The 24,057-nt window shown below is 43.4% G+C and overlaps 1 protein-coding gene across 11 annotated transcripts in view; it reads right to left on the bottom strand.

Annotated features, from left to right (window-relative positions):
- Positions 1-24,057, bottom strand: part of ATG7 (autophagy related 7) — a 252,183-nt gene that overhangs the window by 225,172 nt on the left and 2,954 nt on the right. For 9 of the 11 annotated variants that reach the window (XR_009223317.1, XR_009223319.1, XM_058565010.1 and 6 more), the window contains exons 2-4: positions 8,327-8,499; positions 7,779-7,833; positions 627-744 (exon numbers count right to left, since the gene is read on the bottom strand). Coding sequence is in view for 9 of the 11 variants with exons in the window: in XM_058565010.1 (XP_058420993.1) it covers positions 627-744; positions 7,779-7,833; positions 8,327-8,486 (333 nt within the window). In the remaining 2 variants the exon portion in view is untranslated. Of the gene's footprint in view, positions 1-626; positions 745-7,778; positions 7,834-8,326; positions 8,500-18,908; positions 19,549-24,057 lie in introns of those variants that run through there. The other 2 variants (XM_058565068.1, XM_058565078.1) reach the window with 2 other exon arrangements.

The raw sequence follows: 24,057 nt of genomic DNA, 5'->3' as shown, positions 1-24,057 counted from the left end.
CCCCATTTTAATTCCTCGCACTAACTCAGATGTGAAGAAGTAAGACAAGACATTCCAGGCAGAGAACATCATGTCCCTAGGATAAAGGAGAGAACAACAAGTAGGTGAAGGAAGGAATTAGAAGTGATTTGCTGCAACTGAGTCAGAGAAAGCAGGGACAAGAGTGATAGCACAGAAAGGCCACAGAAGCCAGGCCCTGAGGGGCCCAGTAAATCAGATGGAGTAGTTTTGATTTAGCCCTGAGGATCCTGGAGACACTATATGATCATCTCTGACAGCACTATGGTGCTTAGGACTGGAAAGCCTCTCCAAGGGGCACAAAGAACAGAGAACCCAAACACAGACACAGGAACAGAACTCTCAGAGAGGTCAAACTGCTTCAAAATGCTACCTAGAGATCAGCAGCAAAGCTCTTCACACTGCCCTGCCATGAATTCCCAGCCTATCCCCAGGTGAGAGCATGAATGTCTCCTCCATGACCTTCCCACCAATGCAGAAGCCCACAACCATCTCTGAGTATCGACTACATCCTAGTTTCTATGACAGACCCATGCACCTGACCAGAAACAGCACGCCTGCCAGGACCACAGAAAATATGACGGATACATCACGTTTTCCCAGCTAACCTCATCTGCTGCTTGTTCCAAAAGTAGCTTCTTATCTGCAGCCTTGAAAGCCTCGAGTGTGTTGGTGTTATGCAGTGTTCCAACAGCCGGGCAGCAGTGAGCTGGGGTAGGAGCACTCCTGAATACAAGAGAAACATGGTTAAGCAGGAACAGCTGGGACTCAGAGAGCCAGGGAGTGACAAGTAAACCAACACAGCAGTGGGAGACAAAGGGCAGTGCTCTGTAGGGCAAGGAGAAGACCAACTGTACAATTCTTTGGGAAAAGACGAATATCATCATTTAAGAACTAAAAACAGGCACTGTATCCAAAAAAGCCTCTATATTCCTTTTACCCTAATCTCTCAGCATGCTGTTCTTCCACTGCCTCCCCTCAAAACATAAGTTCATTTCCTAATTTTTATTCTTTCCCATCTTTAACCTGAATGTGAAACATTATTTATTGAGCTTCTATTGTGTCAGGAACTGTACAAGATTTGAATTGTCATAATAGCTTGTTTCTCCATTTAAAGGTTTAAATAACTTGCTAATGTCATGTAAGAACAGGCAGAGCTGGACTCTAATGTCAGAACTAGTTGACTCCAAGGTACTGTGCTGTCTACTCCCCACTCAAGCCCTCCCAGGCTTCAAGGCCCTATTCCAAGCCGTCTTCCTCCAGGAAGCCATCTCCCATTTTCTCTGGTAATGGTTGGTACATAAAACTGAGTATAATATTTTAGAGTGTTTTCAAGACCAACAGTAATATATACCCAACTGGAGGACAGTAAGCTGTTTGAGGGCAGGGAACATGTCTCCCTCTTCTGACTGTCCTCAGACCTAGCCCAGCCCAACAGGCTCTGCACAGAGCTGCTGCTGAGCAAACCCCTGGTGGTGGTCTGAGTCACATGGACAAAATGTGTTACACCTGGGCTACCTGCCAATCTACCGTGTATCACACTCGACACTGCCCCCAAACGCCTCATGGTCTTCAGAGTAATCAAAGTCAGGAGAGGAGAAGATGAGCTGATTCTGAACACAAACTCAGAGGTGGAAAAATCTGGTCTCTTCTCTGAAATGATTAACTTGTGTTTCAGAATTCACAGATGCTAAACGAAAATATCCATTTCATTAGTAGTCTAACGTTGTCACTTACAACTACTGCAGAGAACGCATTTTTATTGATTACACTGATGGTAGTTATATGGTTTAAAAGACTCAGTGTCTCTTCATTTGAAATCTGCATAAAATTGGGTTCAGGGGGGCTGCAAGGAGAAGAGATCTAAACCTAGAACAGGTGTGGAGGGATGCAATGGATGAGGAAGGCTCTGCCAAACACTGCCTGTAAGGCTCAAACACCAATTCTTGGGGGAGAAGTAACTTTCAATGGCCAGAGCCTTCCTTTGGGAGCTCATGAGTCAGCAAATCATAGGTTATTTGTCACTACTCTATTCCAATCATAGAATTTTTCATCCAGGTGAGATGAGGCCAACAAAGATAGTCTTTTAGAAAAAAAGACACCACAAAGGGGAGAGATTAAACCTAGAGGGAAGAAGGAGAAAGCAGAGCAGTTGGTAAACTACGCCTTCTACATTCAGACTTGGTTTTACGAAATTACTGCTGAAACAGAAGGAAGGATGCTATGATACAATATGGATAGAAGCACAAGAGGAGGAAGGTACCCTCCTTCCTAAATGTCCACACGTCCTAGGAGTGTGAATGCCATGCTAAAGCCTCGCCCTGAGAACAGAGGAAACTACATCACAAGAATTCAAGCAACTGCCAGGACAGCTGTGCTCCCAGAACATCAGCGCTCATGCAAGTTAATTAGCGAGAACAAGACGAAGTTTCAGAGAAGCGTTTTTCATGACTAAAGTTCCAAACCAGGGGAGGTGGCCAGGGAAACAAATTTAAAAGGTGATAATGCGAGGGAAAGCCATTCTACCAGTTTCTCCAGGTTCAAGTTTCACTTGTTCCACAAAGCGGTGGCTCAGATGAGGAGTGGAAAGAGCCCTAGACTTGGAAACAAGAGAATTTAGTCCAAATCTTGGTGCTGGACACTTATTAGTTTAGTTTCCTACAATTCCATTTATATGAAATGTCCAGAATAGGCAAATCCAGAAAGACAGAAAGTAGATTCATGGTTGCCTAGAGTTGCGGGGAGAGTGAAGGAATAGAGAATGACTGCTAACAGTGACTGCTAACGGTTTCTTTTGGGATGATGAAAATGCTCTGGAATTAGACAGTGGTGGTGGTTGCACAACCTACTAAAAACCACTGAATTGTACATTTTTAAAGAGTGTATGTAATTTATATCTCGATTTATATCTCGATAAAGCTGTTAAAAAAATTGGAATTGGAAATATCCCCCATATCTCAAAGCTAACAGTGAACTCGCAAAGATGTGTACACTAAGCTGGTAGGGAATGGATCTCACAAAGGCCTGAGGCCGGGCCTGCCTGGGGATGTTACCCCTAGAAACTTGGCCTTCACTCACTCAGTCTCATGGTGATTACTCAGGAAAGTACTGAGGCCGTTTTGTACCTGTTATTTACACTCAACCAAAGGCAAGCATGTGGCCAGAGCCTCCAAAACAGACAGGCCGTAGAGGTGGCCAGGACAGAATAATCTCCTAGAAGAAGGGCAGAGGTCACTTTTCACACCTGAGGAATCTTTGCTCCGTGTGCACTGCTTTGCACGTCCATAGGGAACTTTGGAAACCTGGGAAGTCATATTCAGTCTGGGGTCATGCTGCATTATCTTCTGCTTTCCATAATAATTTGAGTTTCTGTTTATAACATCCTCTAACAGAGTCCATTGGTGTCTTTCCATCAACCACACAACACCCCATTTTGACAGCCATGCACTTAGACTGCTTGTAATTGAATACAACAATTATTTGTCAGATCTGTGTTAGGTGCTAGCGAGGTAGCAGAGAATAAGACACAGCCTGTGCCCTGCAGAGATGATTTTGCATATGAGTCTTATTTCCTTAGCTACTTTCTAAGTTCTTTGAGGGCAAGGGTTATGCCTTCTATTTCTCTAATGAAGTCCAACTCGAGGCTTAGAAAAGAAAAATATTTCTTATGACTAAAAACATAAATGTTCAAGGTAAAGAAAGACTCTTTTTTTTTTTTTTATCAGTTTCACTTTATACAAAATCTATTCTCTTCTTAAACAGAAATAGAACACATACATGATGCCTGTAGCTGGGCACCACATTTCCCAGTCAGTCATTCTTACAAGACAGCTGAGGCCTTGCGCTCTCTCCAGCAGAATCTGAGTGCAGTGACGCATGTCCCCCCACCAGCCAGGGCCTTTAAGAGACCGGGGGTGTCTCTTCCACCTGTTTTCACCCTGGCTCTCTTTTTCCTTCTGTCTATTGTTACCTGAAGGTGACAATTCAGTCTTAAGCAGCACCCAAAGACAAGCCCTCAGGATGATGGAGCCACAAGAGGGAAGAAGACTGGACCCTGGCCCTGGACTATTCAGTTGGCAAGAAATGAATTACCTTTGTGTTTGAGCCATTTTTGGATCTGGTTCAGCAGTACACCCTACCCTAGGACAGCAACCTCCAGTGCAAGACAGTTGGTGCCTGACAAAATACTCCTGGACTGATAATTTACCTAATATAATGTAGAGAATAGGATCCCGTGTTGCCAGCTTGTGGCAGAGATCCAGTAGGCTTCCAGGGAAACAGAGTAAGAGGGATTTATCAGGTGTTAGGCAAAGCTGAGATACCCTTGGCATCTATACATGAGTACTAGGACTGTTGGCTCTTCAACTGTGTCTTAGTCCTCTCTGTGTGCTCAGTGCCTAGCGTGTTCTATTACCAAGACACAGAGGAAGCAATCAATAAGTATTTCTGAAATAACTATCACCTCTCTACATTTATTACAGCACAGAGCACACTGTAATGCAAATATTGGTCTTCTACCTCCATCCAGAGCTCCGCCAGAGCTCCGGGTTTCATAAATCTTTGTATTCCTGACACCTACACATCCTGCACATAAAAGGCATTGTGTCTCATGAATAAATTCATAAAGGTTTTCCCTACAAACCTATGCAGATGTACAGCAATAAAAACAAAGAAAGAACAATAATAATGAAAATAATTTGGATATAAAGAACTCTTTTCTTCTACGGAACTCCAAGTGCTTTCACTAAACTTCCTAACTGTTTTAGTCTGCCCGAGCTGCTGTAACAAAATACCACAGACTGGGTGGCTTACAAACAAGAGAAATTTATTTCTCACACTTCTGGAGGCTGGAAGGCCAAGATCAAGGCAGCAAGATGGCTGGGTTCTGGTGAAGGCCCTTTTCCGGTCGCAGACTGCCCACTTTTAGCTATGTCTTCACATGGTGGAAGGGGAAAGCCAGCTCTCTGGGGCCTCTTTTATATAGGCACAAATCCCATTCATGAGAGCTCTGCCCTCATGATCTAATCACCTCCCAAAGGCCCTACCTCCTAATACTGTAACCTTGGGCACTGGGCTTTTTTTTTTTTTTAATGTTTATTTATTTTCTTTTTCCCCCCAAAGCCCCAGTAGATAGTTGTATGTCATAGCTGCGCATCCTTCTAGTTGCCGTATGTGGGATGCGGCCTCAGCATGGCCGGAGAAGCGGTGCGTCGTTGCGCACCTGGGATCCAAACCTGGGCCGCCAGCAGCAGAGCGCATGCACTTAACCGCCAAGCCACGGGGCCGGCCCAGGGCACTGGGCTTTAAATATATGAATTTTGGGGGGACACAAACATTCAGACCATAACACCAACCATCCTAAGAAAGAGGGACTCAGAAAATCGCAGACTTTTAAAACTGGAAGGAACATTAGAAGCTAAGAGTTATAGATGAGGAAGCTCCAGCTGAGAAAACCAAAAGGACTTATTCCAGGTCCCAGAGTAGACACCAGGTCTTCAAACTTCAAATCCAGGGCTATCTTCACAACATTATCGACCACGTCTTATTCTTGCTCATCTCCCCCAGGGCCTACCACGGAGCCTCACACATTGTGAGTATTCAACAGCTAAATGAAAAAATACGACCAGTAAAACTGAGCAATTTGTGTGAAAGTCACAGCTATAGGATCACAGATTTCCTTATCTCCTTCAGAATTTTCTAGATTACTGAAGTTTAAGATGCTTGGATTTTATAAGATCAAGCCTAACTTCTGTCAACTGTTTTTTTCTATAATTAATTGTTCCAAAGAATAAAACGACAATATCTTTTAAAAAATAACCTTCAGTCTAGTCTCAGAATAAAAATAGGAGTGAGACTAGCTTGTGATGAATGTTAGAATCTCCAGATTACGTTAAAGCTACACCCCACTTTATCATCTTCAGATAATTTAACGCTTGAACACTGTCTGTATTTTCTTCCTTATCTTGTAATTGCTCCAAAAGTAAGTTAGTCTTTGCCAAAACAGATTACTAGAATCTAATTTGTTTTGACAAGTAATCAAAGGAATTTATTACAGAGCAAGAAAGCTCTGAAGAGAATAAGAAACACCAACATTTACCTTTTAAAGATATAAAATGTATTGACTTTTGGAGAGATTTAAATAAAATTCCAGGGATACTTTATTTGAAATACACTAGCCTTTGACTACTGCCACTTTCAAAAGCCAGGCAGTCCTTACAAAGACCTCTTCGCCTTTCCCAAACCCCTCATCTTGACACCACTAAGGTATAAGAAAACAGAAAAAGTTGCCCTCTCTGCAGCCTTTAATTCTTCAGCTCTCAATTGTCTTATAGCCTCTCAACATGGTTTCTGCTCCACTCTTTTGTGCAGAATTCAGTTTGAGAAACGGAATCCTCAAGAACCACAAAAGACCTAATCAACAAATCCAAGGACCCTTGCATTGAATTCTGACCTTCCTGATTCTGACATTGTTGACTATCTCTTTCCTTCCTGAAAACATTTCTTTCTTTGGTTTCTGTCACACTTTTCTGGTTCTTCTTCCTCTCTGATAACTCCCATCTCCTTTGCTAGTTCTGTATCCTCTTGCCCTCCCTAATCGAATACGTTCACTGTTCTGGCCCTTTGTTTTTTTTACACTCTACTCTCTCCCTCTCTTACAGCCTCATGATCTCCGCTACGTGCAAGACTCCCACATCTAGTCTAATCATCCTTCCTTGACTCTAGTGCCTCCTGGACATTTCTACTGGACGCTGTCATCTCAAGCTCAACATGTTCTAAACCAAACTTACCTCCTCCTAAAATTGTAGCCCCTCCTGGTTTCTCTATTTCTGTAGAAGAGAACAATATGCCCCCAGCTACTTAGATTGCAAGCTCAGAAATACATTTTACCTTTCTCTCACTCTTCCTTCCTAAATTAGGCCACATGTGACCTTGGGCAAGCCATTTTACCTTTTGACCCATTGTTCCCTCATCTGAAAACGAGAGAAAAATCACACCTGGGAGATCTGAAAGGATTATATATGTGAAAAAGCCTAGCTAATTAAGTCAATAAATGTCTCTCTTCTTTCCAGCAACACCCCATGGCCCCGAACCAGATAAAAAACTCTTTGAGGGTGTTGTCATACTTCTTTGTATATCCCTATAATGCCTTGCATAGTGGCTTGTATACAGAAGTAGCCTAATAAATGTTCATTGATGCCTGTGGATAAGCAACTAAAGGAGTAAGTCAAGAGGTACCAAAAAGGATCACAAAATATTTACTACAATCAAAATCAGGAGGGATGTTATCTAAGTCTCAATCAATCTAGATAGTACTTGGCACCTAATAGGCTCTGATAAATATCTGCTGAAAAAATGAATCAGATAGTCCTAAGCATCTAGCATTTGTCTCTGTGCTGTGGGAGGTAAAGAGAATCATGAGGAGCTGGCCCTGCTCACCAGGAGCTCCCCCAGTCCCCTCCGTGGTCCACCTATAAGGGAGGTTAAGAAGGCTCATTCCTTGCAAAAAGCAAAGTGTTCTTTTTTTTGTGTGTGTGTGAGAAAGACCGGCCCTGGGCTAACATCCATGCCCATCTTCCTCTACTTTATATGGGACGCCACCACAGCATGACTTGACAAGCGGTGTGTCGGTGCACGCCCAGGATCTGAATTGGCAAACCCTGGGCTGCAGCAGCGGAGCGCGTGCACTTAACTGCTTGCGCCACTGGGCCGGCCCCACAAACAGTGTTCTTTACTTTAGATTTTAAGCAAAATATACTCACATGTCAAAAGCACTGAACTCCAATGTTAAGCGAGCTGGCAGCCCGGCAGAATCACCTGCACAGAAGTATTATCACATTTTCAATTGTAAGTCAGTAATAGCAGCATTCATAACAAAAACATTTGTGAATGATTTTGTTCTCTTTGTTGAGCCCAAAGTGCCCCACTCAATTCCCGGTTATCAAAACTAAACAGGGACATGGCAGAAAATGACAGAGCTTTTGTGAATTCAAGGAATTTGCCAAGAACATAAAAAAAGATTTATTAGAATAAAATATTTCCAGTCTCCCCCCCACCAGCAATACTAAGTAATCAGTATTAATTCTTTGGATTAATAACCTGGGTTTCACTACTCTCTTTCTTTTCCCTGCAACAGGAGAAAAGAAGTGAAAATGAACTTGGGTCAAAAGTCAGGAAGTAAAATAGAAAGCAAGGAAGAGCATTAATTATCAAAGACAAAGGTGTCCCTTTCTAAAGGAAAGCTGACCCTACACTGGAGGGCAGAGAAGATAACAGAAGATGATGGAAGATGGAGTTTACTATCGCCTACCATTGTAGTAATAACCCTTAATGTCCTTGGGAGCTTCATCCAGCCGGTACTCATTCAGCTTCCTCTGGGTCAACTCATGCCAGAATCCAACATCCAAAGCACTGGTAAAGGGGGCAAACTGCAATTTGGAGAGTACAGGATGCCCCGTAGCTGCTGCCATTATTTGTTGCCTACTAAAAAACGAGACAGAACACAGCAAAAAAGCACAAAACATGGTGAGAAAGAACATTGTAATAATGCTTAAGTAAAACAAACAAAAATTAATGAGAGGTATCTGGGCTACCTAAAGATACAGCTTTGGAAATTAACCCCAGTAACTTGCCTCTGTTGTCAAGTTTAGCCTCCTCATGACACAACTGATCTTTCTAAGTAACCCTTTCTGGCCTTCACTTGCATGCATCTTCCTTTCTTATTAAAGTCAGTCTGACTGATGCACTAGCGTTATTTCTTCTTTGACAAAGTCATAGTCTCAGAAGTTTTTGCAGCCCTGGAGAACTTTACAAGGACAAAATCCAAAGTCCAGCCAGTTAGAAACACAACAACGCAAACTGTCCGAGTTCTGAATGAGAGCAGGGCTTGAGCACCCGAACTGAGGCGAAGAGTGAAGAAGTTTCTCTCAAGACAAATACTGTATGATCTTACTCATATGTGTAGTATAAAAAAAAAAACCAATAACAAACAAAACAAAACAAACACATAGATACAGAAGACAGATTGGTGGTTACCTGAGGGGAAGAGGGGTAGGAGGGCGAAATGGGTAAAGGGGGTCAACTGTATGGTAATGGATGGAAACTAAACTTTTGGTGGTGAGCATATAGAGAAGTGGAATTATAATGTTGTACACCTGAAACTTACATAACGTTATAAACCAATGTTACCTCAATTACAAAAAAAAAAAACTTTCTCCCCACCTAACCACAGTAGCTGAATTTCTTTGAAATCTCATCTTTTATTTTTTAAATGCATGGAAATTTTGCATTTTATCTACTATATCTATTTTAACATTTCATTCTCCCCCTCAAATTATTAAATAAAATTGACCCTCCCGGCAATCAAGCATGTGTACTTGTAATTTCCTATTTCCCCTGCATACTCTCAGGGGTACACACACCCTGTTTTGAGAAGCACAATAGTACTAGAGGAACTTGGCAGTCCCAAAAGCACAAACTGATGACATCCCTTCACTTTCCATCCTGTCCAACTGCCCCATGACCAGACGGATTAATATTTCTCCAGCAGAATGTATGAACAGTCACACTAGATGGAATAAATTTAAAAACACAGTTCACATCCATTCTGAGAGGTTTTGCCTGAGTTTGTGCCAAGGTTATTAAATAGCTTTCAGTTTTCCAAACTTGTTGGATTTTAGAATTAGAGACAAGGAGCTTTGGACTGATAGTAACTATATAGGAAAATGCAAAGCTAGCACTAAATAAAAGTGCTAAAAACCAAGAAAGAAGAGATGAGTGTGGGCAGAGCAGGGAGGAACGGAAGTCTCTGTGAGGGAGCTGGGCGCTGAGTTATGCTGAAAACGATGCATACGGAAGGGGAAGAGGGGCCGAGAGCAGAAGGAACAAGAAGAGCAGAGGCACCACTGCGGTGGAATCAGGGAAGCATGACTCGCTGTTCTTAGTGGAGCGTTTGTACTGTACACAAGCAACACACACAAAGCTGAATGGGTTACAGGGTGAACACATGGAGAAGGCTTCAAAAGTGAGACTGAAATTTTGGAGTGGGAAGCCAGTGGCAGTTCTGAACAGGGATTGTGACAGAATTCTACAATGGCAAAATGGCTTTGAAGGAGGCACATAGGGAAAAGCAGTTAAGAGCCTAAGAACTTATGAAGACCTGGATTAGAGCAGAGGAGGAAAGACTGAAAAGAAGAGACCCTCATAAGGGACAGAGAAAAGGTGACCAAATGGTATCTTGGTGGATTCAAGGAATGAAAGGAGGAAAAGGCCCCTGAGGTGTCAAGCTGTGTCTGGCTAGGAGAATGCAGCTCTACTGAAACAAAAGACGCTTGAGAGGCAGAGCCAGTGGCAGAAGGGTGATAATAAACTGAAGACATGTTCAGCTGAGGACAAATGCAGAGTCAAGTGAAGCTGGGTCTAAGGAAATGGGCTGGCCCAAGAAGGTGGACTCAGAGATGTAAGAGGCATTTACACTGTAACAGCTACAGCAGGTGAGAATGATCAGGTCTCTCAGAAGTTCCTCAGAGAAAGAAAAGCCACAGCCCAACACAGTCTTAGAGAATGCCCATAGTTAGCAGATAAGAAGCACTAGGACCAGTAACACAACAAACAAAGCAGGAACTGGTGCTCCAGGAGGCTACGTCTACCCACTGACCCAAAGGAATAAAAGAGTTTGAAGAAGAGAGTGATGATGAATGATTATGAAACACTAGCAGTCAAAAGAAAAGAAAAGAAAAGAAAAGAGGCCTGGTCAATACCATTGGATTTTTCTAAAGTGCAATTTGATGGCAGAGTCTTAAAAACTGAACAGGCTGTAAGGGTAGGATCAGCATGGGGCAGTGGCCCTGGCAAGGTCTGGGGAGAAAGTTAAGTTTGCTACTGGATCCCTAAAGGGCGGTTGTTTTCAAAAGGCTTAAAACGTTAGCCACATTTAAAAATATGCTTTGGCAAAAGAAATCCAATTATGAATTAATCAAAATTTCACAATGGAAGCTTAACAAACTCAGAAAAACAATCAGAAAACAAGAGACGGGAATTAGAATAATCAAATATTTTTCTATATAATCAATAAACTCAGTTGATCACAAAGGACAGGGCATCACTGGCCCTGAAACTCACCACTGCTCAGTATGGACTTGCAGCACCACCAGACAAGGCCTGACCAAGGGTTTTCAAGCTTTCCTCACCTTGAGGGTTTATTAAAAAAGGAGGATGCCTAGGCTCCACCCGCTGGAGGAGAGAAAGAAGGGTGAGGGGGACCAAAGCCTGACTAGTACCCCAGGCGATTCTGATCCAAGTTTGACGCTATCTTGATGCCAACAAGCCACTGGCACTCTTTCTTTTAGAAAGAAGTCATAGCAAACATTTAAATGTACCCTCGTCCCATATTAAATAGTTTCTGGCTTTTAACTGTTTGAAAGGATTTTTATAATTTTCCCCTCTCAGAATGTTCATCTTTTTTCAGTTCACTCCTATTTGCATAGGCCCCAGAAAAGCTTGTGGATCCTACACACTGTGGCTTCAGTGCCCAGTGGAGAAACAGACCTTCATACAGGTGACCTGGGGCCCACGCTGAGAAAGGCCAGACTAGAGCCCCCTAAAAGCCTCTTGCTTGGTTTTCTGGGCCTCTACTGGCTCCCTTCTCTACAATGTAGCTAGCATTTTCTTTCTACTGTTGGTTTTTTGCAAGTTTCCATGCTCAGCCCTCTCCTCAGTCTATAAGCTTTCTCAAAGCAGTTATTCATTTTCTACATCGATTTCCATCTATCTATACGCCAATAAATCCCAGGACTGTATTTCTAGCACTAACCTCCAAACATATATTTAAGTGTGTTTAAAAGCCAGGACTGGGATTTCCCACAGACACTTCAAATTTGACAAATCCAAAACTGAACATATCTTTTCCCAAAATTCTGCCCCTTTTCCTATCTTTCCTAGTTTGCTTAATAGTACCACCATACATCCAAGGTAGAAACCTCAAAGTCATCTTCAATGTTTCTCTCTCTCACACCCAATAAAGCACTATTTGCTAGAGGCTCAACCCTACACAGTCTTCTGGGATAAAATGAGGGTAACAGTTACTGAGGACTGACAGGCCCAGGCTGCAGCAGGGTTATGCAGCTGAATCTACTCTTCCCCAAAACCCTAAGAAGGGGCAGTTCCCATTTTACAGGGGAAGGAACGGAGGTTCAGAGAGGTAAGAAATTCACAGAAGGCTGTACAGCTAGGGAAGTGGGGGAACAAGGATCCAAACTCCAGTGTTACTCCAATGCCCACGCTCTCCGTGCAACTTCATGCTTCCTGTCCCAGTCTGCATCCCTTCTCTCCATTCCCACTGCCACAAGTCAGGCCCCAACATCTCACCTTGGCTCCTGCAGTAACATGCTTACAGGTCACTGCCCTCAGTCCCCGTCTTCTCCAAACAAGATGCCACACTGCCACCAGAACTGATCAGCACAGGTGGTACCCTTGTTTAAACAAACAAACAAAACCTTACTGGCTTTATTACACAGAGAGGAAGGTGTCACTGTTGCCTTAGCCTGCTAGTTTTCTGACCTCATACCTTTGCTGATGTCCCTAGGAAACCTCTCCCCCTCTCTACCAGGAAAATTCCTTCTCCTCTCTTAAGATCCTTTATGAAGCTCTCATTAATACCCACAGTCAGTGGGTATCAACGGTTCCCTTCTCCAGGACGACAGATGAAAGCTTCCATTAGAGCATTTCCCATCAAGAATCATACTTGCTTTTTGGATCATATCCCTTTTAAAACTTTTTAAATAACAGCAGCAGTCATAGTAACTGTTCTAGTTGAATGTTTATTCTGTGCCAAGCACTACACTAAACATTGTACATATTATCCTATGACAACCCCAAAGTGGTTCTATTATGCCTACTTTATAGAAGAGAAAATAGAGGCACTGAGAGGTTAAGTAACTTGCCCAAAGTCACACAGTTAGGACAAGGAAGAGCTGAGATTATATCCCAGATCTGATGCTTCAAAGCCCCAACTCTCATCACTATACTATACTGCCTTAAAGGAAGAAACCCCCTTTTCAGAATCTTTATATTGCCCATCAGCCCCAAATATGCAAAAAAAAACAACCAATAGTTTTAAAAAACATTTACATACTAACCTCCTCTTCAACAGAGTCAAAAGAAAAAGGCCATGGCCAGAGCAATCATCCAACATGGAAGGAAATCAACACAGTGGCAGATAATGGCACAAATGAATCTCATCTGAAATCCTGTGTGATGGGTCATCAGGCCCCCACACACTTTAGTCATCCACAACTTATTCTTAAAGATCAACAGTAACTCATCATCATTTTGATGACCTACTGAGGGCCAGAGACAAAAGAGAAAATTCTATTCCATACAGCATTTCAGCAGCTGGGAAAAAGTGATTCAGATGACCACTTAGAAGATAACGGGACAGGCATGCAAGTAATTTGCATAAGAGGCACTTCTTTCAGACATTTTCTGACTTATTTGGTCTTTGAGCAATTCCCAACAGAAGTCAACAGCCTATTTCACAAGAGGATATGGTTGGTGTCCAGCTGCTGAAACTGCTGCCTGACAGGTTAAGACAACGGAAAAGTTTCAAGCAACAGCTGCAATATGTGATTACGAATTTGCTGGAAACATCTAAATAGGATACTCAAGTATAAATAGGATACTCAAGTATAAATGTATCACGTAGGAACCTATATATCTATGTTATATCACCATCTTTCTTAAGCTAGAAGGAAAGATTTAAGAGGTAATCCAGAAGGGGATTATGGAGGGGGTGAGAAGTGAGTCCTAGGTACAAAGTCATTTATGTATAACTAACCTAGATCCAAACACTAACTGCTTCCTGAAAAGCAAGGCTTGCCTGTATAAGGCAGCACAGTGCAAGCGAGACTTCTGGCCTCTGCTTAGCTTCAAAAGCTAAAAGATTATTTCTATCACACTTCAACATTATATACAGACATATTCAAGGAAAGAAACTGACAGAGGCATCAATATAACTGTGGTTCAATTTTATTTGCAACTATTTCTATCACATTCAGGATATGAAACCCAGAAGTTACACAAGATGAGACTGTATCACTCCCAATGAAAGAGGAAAGGCTTTGATGAGGATTCAACACTGAATGAACAAGAATCCCAGCAGTAACCAAAACACCCAGTCTAAACATCAAGATTAGACCAAAATAGCAGGCGGGTGGTTAAGCAATACGAACCCTTTGGGGCTGTCTGCCACCCAAATGTGGTGCAAATTTCAGACTTTCATGAAAATAAAACTAAGTCAGGCTTAGCAACTTCCACAAGTAGGAGCTCAGAAAATGCCATTGTATGAGTACTTATCAAAAGTTTCTGTCCCAGTGAACCTAAACTTTGTGTTAGTGCTGTTCTTCAAAGTCGAATCCCCACAGGAAATATGTAATAATCTTTGCCTCCCAAGAAAGAAGCGATGGGGTCAGGAGACAGGGGTGTGGAGAGACTTATTTTCACTGTACGACCTTTCTGCCTTTTGAATTTTGTATTCAAAATTCAATGAATTTTGAGTATGTGGAATAGCAATACAGAAATAAGTAAAATAATTACAGAAAAAAGTCCTAACCCAATGGCAAGAAGACAGAGAATGAAAGAGACATAAGACTATCAGTTCAACCGCTTTGGTTCCAAGAAATAACTCCTGGGAGATCCTTGATGCAAGAACCATGTCTTATTCATCTTTCTTCAGCACTTTGCACGGTGCCTAGAATACATTAAGAGCTCAGTAAATACTGACATGATTTAATAGCTCTCTTTCCCCAAAAAGGACGGATGCTATAGTGAGACAAATTTCAACGGAGTTAAAAAATTACTAATAGCCTGAATTGTCCAAATAAGAAATGGATTGACCAGAGGGATAATCAATTTTCATTAGTAGAAGTGTTCAAGCATATGTTAGATCATTATTTGCCAAGTAATACTGCACAAAGGATTACCGCATCAGGTAGTAAGACGAGACCAGGGGTTGGCAGGCTTTTTCTGAAAAGGGCCAAACAATAAATATTTTAGGCACTGCAGGTCAAAACGGTTTCTGTCATATTTTCTTCTTCTTCTTCTTTACAACTCTTGAAAAATGTGAAAAACATTCTTGGCTCATGGACTGCACAAAAAAAAAAGGCCTCGGGCAGGATCTGACCTGCAGGCTGTCATCTGCTCACCCCTGAACTAGATGATCTACCAAACACGTAATTTTTGGATCCTTTGAGGGTGCCAATAATATATTTTGTTTTTAGGGAGACTGACGTTTTTGGCAGAATCTTTTTAGTGGGTAGTAGAGATATGCAAGGGGTGCTGAGGGTGAACCAGATTGCAAGCCCAGACGCTAAGGCCACATCTGCTGGTCTACATTACGCACCTTGTAATGCTGCAAATACACCTTTGTGAACTGGTAAATGTAGTCTCCACAGAACACTCTCACGCATAGGTCAGCATCACTAAGCAGACGAAGCTCATTTGATACTTACTGAGGCTCATAACATGCGGGAAAGTCTACATCAGGGCATTCCACATCCTACACAGGCATATGACCACACCTCTGATGGTTTCCTTCCTACTTTCTCTGGACCCCTGCTACTGCTGCCCAACTGCTCTAGTGCCACCCTGGTGGCCCTGCCGCTCCTCACCTCTGACTTGAAGAAACATTGAGCTGCTTGGTGCTCCTCTAACAAACCTGCTGTTCTGATTCTACAACCTTGAACGAACAGCTTCCTTTGTCTGAAAGGCACCCCAGCCCCCGTGACTGCCTGGCACTTCTCAATATCCAGCTCAGAGGTAATCTACTCTAGAGAGTCTTCCCAGAGCTGCCTCTCACTCTCTTCACTCCTCTCCTGCTCCTCCCCTGGCCACTACAGTTAATCACTTCTGTCTCTATGCTACTTCCACATTTCGTATCACTGTTCAACTCTTTGCTTATCTATCTGCCTCCATCAACCTGACTGTAAATTCCACAAGTACAGATCCTGGCTCATATTCCTCTTGACATATCCTAGTCCCTTGCAGAGTGACTCTCAAATGTTACTAAGATGAATTCTAGAAACCTTCTATGGTCACCTTCCCCAAGAGAAACAAGAGAAAGAAATAACCCAGGCTTCTGTGATCGGGAGGACAAACTGCAGGCTTATACTATGGAATATGGAGACTGGAGTAAGAAATCATGAAGAACATATGGAGATATGCCATATGACTTGGAAGGTCTCTAAACCTATTATTGTTTTTTTAGGACTAAAATCTTAGAGGACAGGAAATATGCATGTACAAATCAATTTAAATGAGACCTTACTCAACCAAACACAAAAGTAGTAGAGAATAAATCTTTCTTCCTGAAAGTGTTCCCACAATTATGTAAGTTAAAAGCCCACATTCACAGTCTCAAAGTGTCTCTCCACAAAAAATTTACTAATTACAAAGGAGAGAAAAAGTGACTTTACAGTGACAAATCTGGCAGACACCATCTTAAAGAAGGGATCAAAGTTAACACCAGCAGCAAGGGGACAAATAGACATTGTGCGCTATCTGATAGAATGCAATGGAAAGAACGGTATTCAGCTGAAAATACATAACCTGGGTCTAATCAGGAGGAAACATCAGAGAAACCCAAACTGAAATCATTCTACAAAATGACTGACTGGGACTGGCTTATAATCTTCAAAAGTATCAGGGTCTCAAAAGTCAAGGGAAGACTAAGGAACTGTTCCAGGGTGAAAGAGATAAAAAGACATGATGACTGGGAGCAACGTGTGATCCTGGGTTGACGCTCTGCTATAAAGGATGTTACTGGGACAAAATCTGAATGGAGTCTCTGGGAAAAGGGTATATAGAAGGTCTCTGTCTTAAGTTTGAAACTGTTCCAAAATCAAATATTAAGACAATTTTAGTACCTGCATACACTCAGCCTATGCTATATTCAACACTCAGCCTATGCTATATTCAACAGGCAAAACCAATCAACATGATAGAATGGGAATTACAGGGTGTGGTGGGGCTATTGACTGGGAAGGGGCATGAGAGAGCCTCTTGGGGAGCTAGAAAAATTTTATAGACCTTGAGCTGGGTGGTGGTTACAAGGTACATAGGTATGTAAGAGTCTACGAGCTATATACTTATAATCAGTGCACTTCACTATATGTATGTTATACCTGAACAAAAAGTAGAACAGAAAACCCCATATTCAAGCTACACCAATCCTTCAAAGAACATCCCGTATTCATTCAACAGTTAACAGATGACCTATTTAAATCTAACTTTGGTGAAAAGAAATTCATTGCTCTAAATACGGAGTCTAAATGAAATACCATTTCCATAAATTTTTCTGGCATTTTGTTATTAAAGATGCTGAAGATGGAAGTATCTTGGCTTATAAAATTAATTGGAGCAGAAGAGCTTCCTACAGTGAGTCAGCCCAACTGTTCTCCCTCCACAGGGGACCAATAGGATCGGACACAGCAAATAGTAAGCCAGTGCAGGATTTTTGGAAATGAAGAAGCAAAATTGGTAGAAAATAAACAACAATCATAGAGAGAAACAAACAAACGTGTGTTTAGGGAAACTAGATGCTTGGAGGGAGAGCAGAAAAACAGACCAGCCTGGCTATACCAAAAAAATCCCTTGCTGTAACTTTTCCACGTGTGTGTTGTTGGGTTTTTGTTTGTTTGCTTTGGAAGGGGAGGGGCGTTTTTAATGGTTCAGAGAAAGGATGCTAAAAGCTAAGGTAGTTGGGAAACCGGTCTTCAGTCAGATAAACAGGAGTTTGAGTTCGGCTCTAGCTCTCCCTGGCTGAGTAGCCTTGGACAGATAATTTCATGCCCTGTGCCTCGATTTCGTCGTCTGTAAAATAAGGGTAATTATACTCAACCCAGGAGGTTGCTGGAGGGTGAAATGAGAAAGTGTGCGATGCGCCTGCTACAGTGCCTGGCATACAGTCAGCAGCCAATAAAAGGTAGCGGCTATTATTTTTCTTGTCACCCCCACGCCCCCATTAGCCAACAGTGCCTGACTCAAGTGGTTGCCCTTCCCCATGCTCACTATGAAAATTTCTCTCCCTCGAGCACACCTCATTTAGGTCTCACCTCCCTCAAAGGAGCACTGTAGTCACAGTGGAGGTTTAATTAAAATGTAACGGATGATCTGCTATAGGTCATCAAGGGGAAGTCCAGAGGAACAAGTTCTAAGGGGTTAGGAGCACTCTGTGTTCAATTTCTCTGAGGCCGCGTGGGGCCACTCACTTAGCAGAAGTGCCAGAATAACCGCAATCTGGCCCTGAAGTACCTTCTCTGGGCCAAAATGGAGCACACAGAGCAGGCTTCTGTTCTCATTTTCCCAGCTGCGGGGCTGCGAGCTCTGGCAGTCACTAAAATAGGCACCAAACCACATGACCGAGTCCCGCTGACAAACAGCGCATGTGCTCAGCTGCTGATGGGTAAAGAGGTGGTGGAGATGGCCGCGAGTGGGGAGAGGGCCCCTGTGGCACACGGAGCCAACACACGTTCTCTCAGCTAACGACGCTTCTGCAACTTCATCAGTCTTGGAAATAATTTGCAAGGCTGCTAAAGAGGGAGGTTTTAAAAGCTTTCCCTCCAAAAGGAGTGGGAAAATGTTCCAAACTTAGAAGAAAGATTAGGCTTTACTGGAAGATGAAAACTCAGGACTCCTACAGGGGAACGAGCTGGGTACAGAAGCCTCAATTCCTTTCAAAAATTGCATTAGAGTCAAGATGTCCCTGAGCCAAACCAATGGCTCCACAAGACACCAAGTCACCCCAAATGGCTTTTTTTGTGACCGTGCTATTAGGTGGTAACAGCTGATCACATAATCAGGCAGGATAATTGCTATTATGGACAAGCTGTCTTCCTCACCTCCATGTGAGCCACCTTGACTCCTACAGAATCAACATGATTTGCTTCTTCAGGAGGTCAATCAGGGAAGCGGCAGGCACCTCCCGAGTCTTCAAACGGTAACCTTCATTCTCGGTGGTTACTTCCCAGAGATGTTTTCTTTTGTTTTCCTTCTGCTATAATAACCTTAACCTTCACATACAACCTGCTCTCGTTCAGCCTTAGTTTTGAGAATGCACATCCTGGATACCAGCCTTGTGGGGTGTGGCAAGACTGTGAGGGAGTGATGGTGAAGGCTGAAAAGATCTGGCAGAGAGGAGACAGAAAGAGACACAACAAGGAAGATGGAGAACAGTATGCCTACTTTTGAGTCCTTTCTGTTACCTCCACCAATCAAGAGTGTCAGCTGGGTCCATTCTGCACATGACGGACAGCCACCTGATTCACCTGAACCACTGCAGAGCCCTGATGTCCACCAACAGCTAAATCTGTGATGGTTTCCTAACAGCTGGCTGCATTAGGAAGGCTCGCTTCTGAATAACAGAAGCTCCGTGGTTTGCATTTCTGGTGACTGTTAAGGAGTCCCGGAAAATGGGAGAGGTGCTAAAAAAAATTGGGCCAAGCAAACACTTGATTTCAGATTTTCAAAATATCTGATTTCCAAAGATGAGAATAACAATGGATTCTGTCACCCACTGGACAGAGAATTTGCTCCCAGAAAGGTGTCATGTAAGCCATTCTAGTCCACATGGCACTTTTGTACAATTAGAACACTGCACCCCTTCCTCAAGACATTTTACTTTCTTTTCTTAGAAAATTGTTGTAATATATTGATTAGGTTAGCTCAAGACATTTTACCCTTGTCTGCCAGAAAACTGTCATTACAAAAATACACCCATGATCCAAATGGACCCCCTCGGATGTGGTCTCTTGTGCAGTGCACAACCTGCGCAACAGTATGCAGCATCCTTGAGTAATCACAAGAGGCCACTATGATTTCTCTAAGAATAAGCCATGAAAGAGTAACCGCATGTCTGCCTCATCACAGAAAAACCATAGACATAGGACATAGGATATTTGGACGTCAGCAAGGTCTCTGAAAGGTTGCTCCAGGTATCCTAGTAGATAAGACAAAGATGTAGGAAGTGGATACTGACATAATTAGAGGAATTAAGAACTGGTAAAATAATCTCTTTCAAAGAATGCTGATTAAGGAATGAACTGATGTTAACAAGAAAGGAGCGAAGAGTGATGTCTTTGGCCCTGTCCAATTTACCTTTATTTTATTTATCTACATGAATAATACTCATCAATATTTACTAAGTACTCCATGTGTGCTGACCCTTGTGTTAGCTGCTTACGGCAAGGAAACAGACACATAAACAAATATATTCAATAAATATTCTTATTACCACATTTTATCAGTGACTTGGATAACAATATAGGTTTGCTTATCAGTTCCACATGTGACGTGATGCAGAAAGGGACAGGCAATACGACAAATAACACAAATTCAGAATAAAAAAGATTCTGACAGCCTGAAATGACAGGCCTATTTTAACAAAGATTAAAAATTTCACAGAGGTAAATATAGGGTCTAAAATCTCAGTCCAAAAAAAACGATTGGACAACAGTGCAGGCTGATACACTGAAGGCAGTATGACAGACAGAAGGGCATCGCTTCACGAGCCAGAGAGAACCCCGTTCAAATCCCATCTTTGCTACTTCCAGCCATACAACCTTGGGCAGGTCATGTAATCCTCAGAGCCTGTTTCCTCATCTGTAAGATGAGACACCTACAGTCCAGAATTATCAAGAGGATTCAATTAGAAAATGCATCTATCTGGCACATAGGAGGCACTCACAGGTAGAACTAATATTATCAACAAAACATGTAACAAAGACATGGGGGTTTCCATTTCGTTATTCCTTCCATAAACATTTATATTATGTACTAGTGTCTGTGCTATATTTTAGGATTCAAGTGGCAAAAAGCTATGGTCCCTGTCTTTAAGGAGCTAACAGTTTTGATGGCAAGACAGGTCAGGACTGACTATATAGCAATTTGTGGGTAAAACAAGTACAGTTCAGTGTGGTAGGTGTGTGTACTGGGTGTTACAGGAGGAGCAAGGAGGGACATCTGAATTAGAATGAAGAGGCAGGGATGTTTCCCACGGAAACCCTTGAGCCAAGGTTTTAAAAAGAACAGTTAGCAGATTCTCAACAGGGGCGCTATTAGCATGTTGGATACGACAATTCTTTTTCCTTTGGAGCTATCTTTGCACATTGCGGAAGGTTTAGCATTCCCAGGGTCCTCCTAATAAACGCAGTCAAGCCCTCTGGTCATCGTCACAAAGTAAAATGGCTCCACACACTTGCAAACACCCCCTAAGGGCTGGGAGAGGGGAGTGCTTGGCAGCACCACCCCAGCCAGTACCACGGGATGAGGAAGGCTACAGGTGGGGAGTGGGGACACTCCGGGCACAGGGAGGAAGCTGTCTCAGCTCCAATCACAGAACCAACCCACAGCCTCTGCACAAGCTTAGAATGTCTTGTCCACCCACACGCCCACCATCCTTTATTCCCTTCAAATCTCAGCTCAACCACTTTTTTGTGTGTGTGAGGAGGATCAGCCCTGAGCTAACATCCGTGCCAATACTCCTCTTTTTGCTGAGGAAGACTGGCCCTGGGCTAACATCTGTGCCCATCTTCCTCCACTTGATGTGGGAGGCCGCCACAGCATGGCCTGATGAGCGGTGCATCGGTGCGCACCTGGGATCCGAACCCAGCAGCAGCGAAGCGCGCGCACTTAACTGCTACGCCATGGGCCCGGCCCCTCAACCGTCACTGCTGAGGGAAGCCTTCCCTGACTCCCTCACCCGCTTAGGTCCATTCGGTATCACACCCCCAGAGAGCACCACGTCCCTCCCCTTCATAGCACACGTGCACTTATTTTACATACAGTTATGAATGTCAGTCTTCCCTACTAGAAATAAAAGCTCAGAGAGAGATATCATGTCCATTTTCCATTCTCCTCCATTCATCATTGTTTTCCCAGCATTTGACTCAGACCTGGCACCTCAGAGCACCCAATAAATACTTGCTGATGACTGAATCGATGAGCAAAGGAAACAGCATGTATGTCTGAGAAAATACAAATAGTTCTGTATTGCTGGAAGGTGCATGTGGCAGAATGGCTGGAAACCACACTGGAAAACTAGGCAAAAGCCGAATCATGAAAGGCCTTCTATGAAAAGCTATGGATTCATATTTTAGCAAAGATCTGTATTTTAGAAAAGGCACTCCAGCACCAGTGAGGGCCAGACTGCTGAGGTGGGGCAGCCAGCTCAGAGGCTGCGCAGGAATACAGGCAAGAAGTGAGAAGGGCCTGAACTAAGGCAGTAGGAGAAGAAATGGAGGAGAAAGTGTATCGGGCGATATCAAGGAAGGAGAATAAATCCGATGACTGCCTGGGCTGGGAAGGAGAAAGGGAGGGATGGTATGAGAGCGAAATGTCCAAGATGACTCCCAGGAATGACCAAACGACAGAAGGGGAATGAGTGAGATCAAAGAACGGAGAAAGAATCGCAGGTTTGGAGGGAAGATGGTGAGCTCAGTTTTGGATAGCTGAGTTTGAGGACTGGCACTCAGGAGAGATCTGGACTCAAGATACAGAGAAGGGGTCTCTGGCACACAAATGAGAGTTGGCGCTGTGGGAGAGAAGAACACAGAGTAGAAGGGAGAGCCTTGGAGAAAACTAGCACTCAAGGGACAAAAGGAGGAAAAGAGCCTACAACGGAAACTGAGGAGGAGATGGCCAAAGATAATACAAAGCAGGGGTGGTTTTCATAAGGGAAGGAAGACCAGCAATGTCAGACATGCTGAGAATTCAAAAGACAAGGAATGAGGGGCCGGCCCAGAGGCACAGCGGTTAAGTGCGCGTGCTCTGCTTCAGTGGCCCGGGGTCCGCAGGTTCCGATCCCGGGCGCGCACGGACCCAGCGCTTGCCAAGCCATGCTGTGGCGGCGTCCCATATAAAGTAGAGGAAAATGGGCACTGATGTTAGCCCAGGGCCAGTCTTCCTCAGCAAAAAGTGGAGGATTGGCAGATGTTAGCTCAGGGCTGATCTTCCTCACAAAAAAAAAAAAAAAAAGACAAGGAACGAAAAGTGTTCAGGAGTTCCAGCAATGTCGAGTTCTGATGACTTTGGGGAGAGCAGTTTGGGAGGAGAGTGAGGCAGAAGCAGGATCCCAGCCAATGATGGCTTCAGGAAGTAGATGTGGCAACTCGTCCAAGAAATGCGGCTGGAAAGAGGCAGCGTGATGGGTGGGGTACAGCAGAGGTTAATGGGAGGGTGTTTGGTTTTATTTTTTTTCCAAAATGAGAGTAAGCAGAGGATATTTAAATGAAAGGGGTTGGTTAAACAGGAAAGAAACAGAACAGATGATGGCATCAGATCCTGAGGAAAAGGAGATGGGATCTCAGCACAGTAAAGGAATTAGCCTTAAAACAAACAACATTTCTTTCACCAAATTAAAATAAAAGGTAAAGTGATCGGGTCAGCTGGAGACAAGTTTGTAAACGACAGAAGAGAAAGCTGAGGAGCCTTAATTGATGGCTGTAACTCAGTGAAGTCTAGGGTAAGGGAGGAGGAGACCGGCAAGAAAGCTGCCCCAACACACATGGAGCGCGCTGGGCAGGGCCGAGCCCGGCGGGATATCAAAACAGTATCAAGAGCAAGATGTGTCTACAACAAAGCCCAATGAAGCAGGGTAGGGCCTTAGGCTACCACAAGGAAAGTACAGTCCTGTTCTGCACGGTCAGACTCCTGGAGGAAAGAGGACCTCCTCTCTATACCACATACTGCAAGAGACTGTCCAACAGAAACAAGTTCAAAGGAGGGTAACCAGAATGAAGAACGTGTGAGGAAATCCCAAAGGTGATCATTCTGGGGCTGGACTGAGACCAAATGAACAGGCTGTCAACCAGTCTGCCTAGACCATGGAGATGCACACTGTCTACCCGGTAACAAAGCAGCATCTAGTTATGCTCCCTTGAGCACACAATTGGGCTTTACCTACACTGGAGAAAGGTGGGGGGATCAGGAGACAGAAAGAGGAGAGGAGGAAGCCATTAGTGAACTTGGGTAAATTGGACTTCCAAATAAAAT

This window comes from Diceros bicornis, chromosome 2 (genome assembly GCF_020826845.1).
Source record: "Diceros bicornis minor isolate mBicDic1 chromosome 2, mDicBic1.mat.cur, whole genome shotgun sequence".
In the NCBI taxonomy this organism is placed as follows: domain Eukaryota; kingdom Metazoa; phylum Chordata; class Mammalia; order Perissodactyla; family Rhinocerotidae; genus Diceros; species Diceros bicornis.
This window is presented reverse-complemented; position numbering and strand designations above follow the sequence as displayed.